This window comes from Canis lupus, chromosome 11 (genome assembly GCF_011100685.1).
Source record: "Canis lupus familiaris isolate Mischka breed German Shepherd chromosome 11, alternate assembly UU_Cfam_GSD_1.0, whole genome shotgun sequence".
Taxonomy (NCBI): domain Eukaryota; kingdom Metazoa; phylum Chordata; class Mammalia; order Carnivora; family Canidae; genus Canis; species Canis lupus.
Window position 1 is genome coordinate 54,405,141 of NC_049232.1, and position 7,741 is coordinate 54,412,881.

The 7,741-nt window shown below is 42.6% G+C and overlaps 1 protein-coding gene across 1 annotated transcript; it reads right to left on the reverse strand.

The window, feature by feature from the left end:
* Nucleotides 1–1,350: 1,350 nt before the first annotated feature.
* Nucleotides 1,351–7,091, reverse strand: EXOSC3 (exosome component 3). Its single transcript, XM_038552874.1, has 4 exons — nt 6,366–7,091; nt 5,324–5,473; nt 3,147–3,298; nt 1,351–1,883 (listed from the first exon to the last, which is right to left on the reverse strand). The coding sequence occupies exons 1-4, from the start codon at nt 6,687–6,689 to the stop codon at nt 1,682–1,684; spliced, it is 828 nt and encodes a 275-aa protein (XP_038408802.1). The 5' UTR covers nt 6,690–7,091; the 3' UTR covers nt 1,351–1,681.
* Nucleotides 7,092–7,741: the final 650 nt, after the last annotated feature.

A 7,741-nucleotide genomic window follows, 5' to 3' on the forward strand; every position in this document is an offset into this window, starting at 1 on the left:
TGCTTGACATGTTTCACAGGATTGACCTGTCCTAACCTAGCCCTGCTTTAAGTCCCTGTAGCACTTCATTCCCACCTTTGGCTCCTACCGTGTCTCCCCTGCTCTGAGTGTGGGAGTGGAGGCTTTCTTCCTAAAGTAGCCTCCTAATAGGACACTTTGTGAGAGTATCTTTGTATCCCTTCTGAGCTTTGTACAAACTAGATTCTTCTTATATATTTGTAACTAACGGGTCAAACTGAAAAGCAAAACCACAGTATTTAAGTCTAACTTAAAAATAACCAGAAAGTACATTGCTTCTGACGCAAGCATGTTGGATCACCTCTCATTACATAAATCTCAGTGATCCCTTCTCTCATATCTTAGTTATGTACAGTTGCTTCAGTTACTCTGACCAGTTTGGGTTAGTAAACTTGTAAGCTAAGTTGTTAGCAAATTCAGAAAATGTATTCTAGATCTCAAAAGAACCAAAACGTTACTCCTCCGCTCTGTCCCTTCCCCATCAGAATTTAATTCTTAAGGAGCTATGATCACCTTATAAATTGTATCAGTGTCCTTTTCTTAAAAACAGCCAATCTTCAGGAAACATCTTTGGGAATATATAATGCTCCTTGGTCTTTAGCACCATATTAAACGAGTTCTATAATCTTTGTCATCCAAAAGGGCCCTCCTATGGCTAGGCTTCAAGGATATCTCATACTCTCAGGGAGGTCTCTGACCCCAGAACACTGACCTGAATCATCTGCCAGGCTTCATTTTCACCTCTAAAGGCTTAGCTTAAAACACCAAACAGCATGGAAGAATTTCCTCTCCAACTCTATCACCTCTACCATTTTTTAAAAACCTAGGCATCAAGTTTTGGACTTGGCTTCAGAGATCCTCATCAGTGTTATTTATAAAACATATTTATAGGGACATCTGGGTGGCTCAGTGGTTTAGCGTCTGCCTTTGGCCCAGGGCGTGATCCTGGAGTCCCGGGATCGAGTCCCACGTCGGGCTCCCTGCATGGAGCCTGCTTCTCCCTCTGCCTGTGTCTCTGCCTCTCTCTCTGTCTCTCATGAATAAATAAAGAAAATCTTTAAAAAATTAAAATAAAAACATTTATTAAACAACAAAAAGCTGGACATACCCAAAATATCCTATAATATGAAAATAATGAAATCTATTGCCTTTTTAACAACAATCACATAAGAAATAAATGTTGTTCAGACAGAGTATATTATAAAGTAGTATAAAAAGTAGAATCCCATAATTCCAATTTGAAAAAAATTCACATACACTGTGTCCATAGTGTATTTGCTTCTTTACGTATTCTATATTTTCTTTGATGAACATGTTTTACTATTATCAGAAAATAATTGTTATTTTAACACTTACTTTGGTTTATTATAAAAGCTGCCCTTGGGCAAAACTAGAGGAGTTAATGCCAAATAAATGATCATACTTTTAGTAAACTTTATTGTAAAGAAAAAATACATCATTATTTTATAATGATTTTTCTCACCCACAAGAACATGGGTGGCAACTAGTAACATTTTTATAAAAATATTTAGGACTTTGATAAGACAATATGTACATTCACATTTTGTCTTCTGAAAGTTTAATGGGGAGAGAGTCCCCTGAAAAACTTTTCCCCAGGAAACCCATAGTCTCTTGGGTCAACTGACCCATGAAAAAATTCCATCTAACTTTCTGCCAATCTGGAGAAGATCTGTTTTCTTTGATCTGCTGTCATGTGTTCACAAGCTTCTAAAATGTTTGCCAAAATTAAGGTCTGCTGAATGGTCTTTGCCTTAACCCATATTCTTCCATTCATCCCAAATACTATCTCGAGTGGGTAGAGTTTTCCCACTTCCTGTAGGATTTCACAGTCTGGAGCCAAGAGCCTAGTAAGGAAATGGAAAGAAAATTAAATTTAAGAAGTGTGACCTGACTCTCTTTTAGAAGAAGACTCCTACTTTCTGGACAGTTCTCCATAGTTACTCAAAACCCCATCAACATCATCCAAGAATAAGGCACATGACATTTGCTGCCCCCTTTCATCCAAGCACACTTAGCAGTATACCACAGGTCACAACAGTGGATTATCCTCTACAGAGAAATCAAACTCCTGGGGCACCTGGGTGGTCAGTGGGTTAAGTGTCTGCCTTTGGCTCAAGTCATGATCCCAAGGGTCCTAGAATCATGCCCCACTTTGGACTCTCTGTTCAGTGGGGAGTCTGCAGCTCCCCCTCCCTCTGCCACCCTTCCTACTCATGGTCTCGCTCTCTTTCAAACAAATAAAATCTGTAAAAAAAGAAAAAAAAATTAAATTCCCTGTGTCACCAACTTTATAAAAACTGTATAAAGTTCTTCCCCAATACTGTCAGAGTACCTTAATTCTAGGCTTTCGAATTCATAGCTTTTTTTTTTTTTTTTTTAAATCTATGGTGCTAAAAGAACAGGTTAAGCTTATTTCCCTGACAATGTAAGTTATTCCCTGGTATTAAATTCAGTACGTGGAGAGAAGCACTGACTTTCAAACTACAAGGATGCTGCTTGGTTAATAATGCTTCTCTGTCTTGAACTAATTGTCCAAATCTGCAGAATAAATAATAAAGAGAGGCATGTAACGCTGAACTCTGAGGCTCAGGGGTTCTAGGAGTAAAGATTTTTTAATAGGTAAAGATTTAAACATCTAACAGAATCTATGTCTGGGACTATTAAATCTAGTGGGAGAGAACAGCAGGAGCCTTAATGAATGCATGCATAAGCTTGAAGAGCACATCAGCCTACCTGCATCTGGCCCCCATTACTAAAAAATTTTGATTTTATACAATTGTAAATTGCTTCTGTATTCAAATGACTTAGGAGGAAAGGCCAGTTTTCCTATTTGGAGGCAGTATATCAGCTGTAAGACAGCAGATTTTCTGGGAGAGAAAGCCAGACTCCACATCAACACAAAAACTACACTAGATACATGTGAACTTAACATATTCACATGAAGAGAGAATGGGACTAAATGCAGGAGTTTAAAATGGACAATGATTTTTAAATTTGAGGAAATTTAGACATTGTTACAAAGAGATCAAACCCCAAAGATGAGACAACTTTCCAAAAAGGTAGAATTATAAAAGAGGACAGGTGAGCCAGAAGGCATCAAGACTTACTTTCTAATTAAGCCCAAAGTCACTTTAAAAAGCAGACCGTCCTGTCCAATCACACCCATTCCACTGGCTCGTCCACAGCTGTCAATGCAGACCATCTCTGGTTCCATATCTTTATTAGCAACCACAAACTGGCCATAGATGAGATCTCCAATCTAAAATGAGAATTTAAAACAGTTCATTTCCTCTCAGCAAATCACTCTATAGGTGCTGTTACTGGTTCTTTCTCACAGGCAGCAATGTCAGCCATCTGTATTTCTGTGACTAAGGGACTGTTCTCCAGAATACCCAGTCAGCCTGGAGTTGAGTCTTTAAAAAGGCAACATGAGGAAGTGTGCCCTCCTTAGACTGGGAGCTATCTCAGAGACAAGAGAACATCCTCAAAGGTTACACCATCCAATATAGTAGCCATTACCCACATGCAGTTATTTAAACTTTCATTTAAATTAATTACAATTAGACATTTAAAATTCAGTTCATCAGTTGCATCAGCCACATTTCAAGTGCTCAACAGCTACATTTGGCTAATTGCTACCATACTAGTCCATGCAGATATAAAACATTAGTGTCATCACAGTTGTTCTATTAGCACTACTCTAGGGAATTACTGAAGACTGATAGAAGACACTCCTGCCATGCATATTAATCAAAGCAAAATGAACAATGGTAATTCAGTGATACTTCATGCAAAAGCTCATAGATGAAGAAAAAAAAAAAAAAACCCTCATAGATGGGGTGCCGGTGGCTCAGGTTATGATCCCAGGGTTGTGAGATCAAGCCCTACATTGGACTCTGCACTCAGTGTGGAGTCTGTTTTAGATTCTCTCTCCCTCTCCCCCTCCTCCCATTCTCTCTCTCTCAAGTAAATAAATAAATCTTTAAAAAATAAAACCTCAGAGTTGAACTTCAAAATGATGAAACAAAGGGAATGGAGGAGAATTAACTTGTTCTGTTGTGTATCTGCTATTAGTTGGTGACTGGCAACTAAAGAGAAATAAAAATATTCTTTGTATTTTAGAAGCATTTGGTCGTGGAGGGCAGTGAGGATGTACATATAAATAACAAAGTTCATTTAAGACTTTTTAGGTGCTAAAGTTATAAGAAAGGTGACTGTTGATGAGGGATGGTGTTACCGAGGTGGTGGTGGTTAGCCTGGTTCTCAAAAGATGAGATGTTCCATAAGCTAAGGGGACAGAGCAATCCAGATAAAGGGAACAGCACAAGCAAAGGTACAAGAGCAGGGACTTATGAATTCAGTAGTGCTATTAAATAGTTTGAGATAGGGGGACCTGGGTGGCTCAGTGGTTGAGCATCTGCCTTTGGCTCCAGTAGTGATCCCAGGGTCCTGGGATCGAGCCCTGCTGATGCAGGTTCCCCACAAGGAGCCTGCTTCTCCCTCTGCCTAGCTCTGTGCCTCTCTCTGTATCTCTCATGAATAAATAAATAAAATCTTTAGTTAATAAATAAATAGTTTGAGATAGTTCAAGCATAGATACAATTATAGACAAGAAAGGACCTCTGGAGTATAATGCCAATGAAATCTATAGGCTTCAAAGAAACTTTTTTTTTTTCCTCTTTTGGAGAAAGGAGAGTGTGTGAGGCTGTTGGCTTTTGAGAGGGCAAGTGTAGAGGCAGGGATGTTAATGAGGAGGTCACTGACCAAGTCTGGTAAAAAAAATAGCTAAGGTCTGAACTTGCAATATGGAGACATACAGGGATGAACATGCAAAATATCAGAGACAGAATCAAAGCTGTTGGGAAATGGTGATGTGACTGAAGTTGTGAGATGCCAGTCAATCAGGATGGATAGATGGCTGATATGGCAATTTGCACCATCTACTCCTCCTTCTTCCCCAGCTTATGGTTTACTTCCTTGTCCAGTGGATATGGACATAACAAAAAACAATAGAAAGAACAAATATAACCTTTCAACTCAGTAGAGATGAAACAGCCCCCAATATAGCAAATGTAAAATAAGTATGTGACTCTGGTTAGAGCTGGAGCACTGGAAGGAACTCTTGGACCCCAAAGTGATTACACAGACGCTCAGAGATGACCCCATAGAGCTAGGAAAATAGGTCATGCTTAGGAGACAATTTAGGTAGCCTTTTGGTTATTTGAGTGTTTCTGGATATTCGTATGCTTTTCTTCTTTTTGAAACCAAAAGTTCCCATCATTACCTGCACATTTGGTCTGTTTCTTTTAGTTGCACCTTCAAATGCCAAGTAAGACAAAGAAGCTGGCTCACTCCCTCCAACATCAACTTTGAAAATATCTCCAGACTTAGCTGTCACTATGCCGATCACATGGTCTCCTTTCACGGGGACATACTACAGAAGAAAACAGAATGAAAGAACAGTCATAGATGACAATCATTTCCAAGGTATCTTGGAAGATATCTTTAATAAGTCCTTAGTGGTCATTAGAGTTATTTAAAAAATATTTTGAAATTCAAGTTTACAAATTAATACAAATCAACAACAAATGTGATGTTACTCTCAGTAAAAGAAAAAAAAAATCACACCATAAACTCTCAGGTTTACAGCTTTTAATACTCTGTTCATTTGAGCCAGTATCCCACACCTCTTATTTCCTTATCAGAACTTCCTAGAGCAGGAATCCCTGGATGGCTCAGCGGTTTGGCTCCGGCCTTCCGCCCAGGGCCTGATCCTGGAGTCCTGGGATCGACTCCCACATCCGGCTCCCTGCATGGAGCCTGCTTCTTCATCTGCCTGTGTCTCTGCCTCTCATGAATAAATAAGTAAAATCTTAAAAAACAAAACAAAAAAACTTCCTAGAGCTTCTGCTGGCATATGAAGTCCAATGGTACAGGGGACGGGGTCCTTACAACCAAGAAAGGCTATTTCATTGCTAGACAAACTTTCCCATATTAAAGTTCTTACCTACTCTAAGAGAAATTTAACTCCCTGTTACATCCTCTTATTGAGCCTGGTTCTGGTGCTCCCTGACCTTTGAGACTCTGTAGGCAATGACCCTGTCTCACAATCCCTATCCTCTTAGACGCCAAGATTTCCAGTCTCCTTTGTCTCCTTCTCGGGCCACGCTCCATTTGCTCACAGTCCCTCTGAGGGGAATGCAGCGGTGCGCACAAGATTACGGTGGCTCTGGACCAGCATTCGCAGAGAAGAGGTCCAGGGCCCCATGCAGAGCGAGAATATCCCCCTCACGGCCGTACCACCTCTCCGGAGTCCCCCAACTCACCCGTTTCTGCTGTGAGTCCACCCAGTAAACGCCACCGCCGCTGCCGCCGCCGGGCTCCTTGTGACGGAGGCGGCCGCACTTGGTGACCAGCAGGCGGTCGCCACAGCGCCGCAGGCCCGGGCCGCACACGACGCGCCCCCGGGAGCGCGTCCCCGCATTCAGGCGCAGCGGTCGCTCCCCAGGACCCCCTGGGCCTTCAGCGTCCTCCTGCTCCGGCAGCAGCAGCTCCTCACCCGGGAGCACCACCTGATCCAGCACGGTGCGCGCCGCACGCGCCCGGTCTCCCGGCAGAGACTCGGCCGCAGCACCCACCGCCTCAGCCATACCGCGAACCTCCACACGCAACCTTCAGCTTCCGCTTCCGGCCCCGCGTCCAATCGCCAGCCTGCCCGAGGCGTTCCGTTTCCGGTAGTAGCGGACTATAGGAACCGAACCATCTGCGTCCCTGAAACCTGAGAGCTGTGGGCGGGGGTCCTGCCAAGGTGGCTGCGGTAATATCTCCCGCCCGTCACCTTTCTTGCGGTCTTTCTGCGGATCAGTACGAGAAACACGCGGCTTAAGTCGATGGCAAATACCTCACTTCCGCTGTTTCGGGCTGCACCGCTGGATACAAGACGCTCCCAAGTGTGGTTCCGTGGGAACCTCGACGACCGAGCCGAGGGGCTTCGGGATTGATCCTTTCCTTCCAAGACTCAGCCCTCTGAAGGAAAAGCATTTTCCTTTTTCTAAATAAAACCTGTTTTTATGGTTGCTAGAGAAGATATCAATTCACACTGTGGAAAACAGAGACTAGAAAGAAAATAAGAGGTATTAGTCTTGCCCCCATTTGTCTCCTGCTAGGCCGCCAGATAATTCTGTGTCGCCCAGTCTCTGTCACCTAAATAGATAGGACCTGATGAATCAGTGCATATTGGCATTTTAGTGTGTATTTCTCCGCAGACCTTTTCCCCCTGAAAATATACACATACGCATGTGAATTTTCACATAATTCACCTACCCCTACATGGCCTGGGGAAATCAGTAACTGCAATCAGATTCTTGTAGCTACATTCCTTGAGACACACTAGTTGACCAGGTGAGCAGTTGGATTCCAAATCCATAGAATATCAGGACTGCTCTTACTTGAAATCCAGGTTCCTCTGTACACCAGGATTTCCACTTTGCGGTTGGTCAAATTCCCCAGCAGGGTTGAGAGCTCCGGGGGACTGGGAGGGTTTGGCTTTGCCTTTCCCTTTGAGGCACTGGCTTCCAACGTGAATTTTTAGTTTTGGGGGACGTTTAAGACAGATCACCTCTAACTTACCTTCCATATTTGGCAAAGTGCTGGCAAGCTGACTGCGTAAGCGTATTAAGAGGCCAACTGAAACGTAACTTTT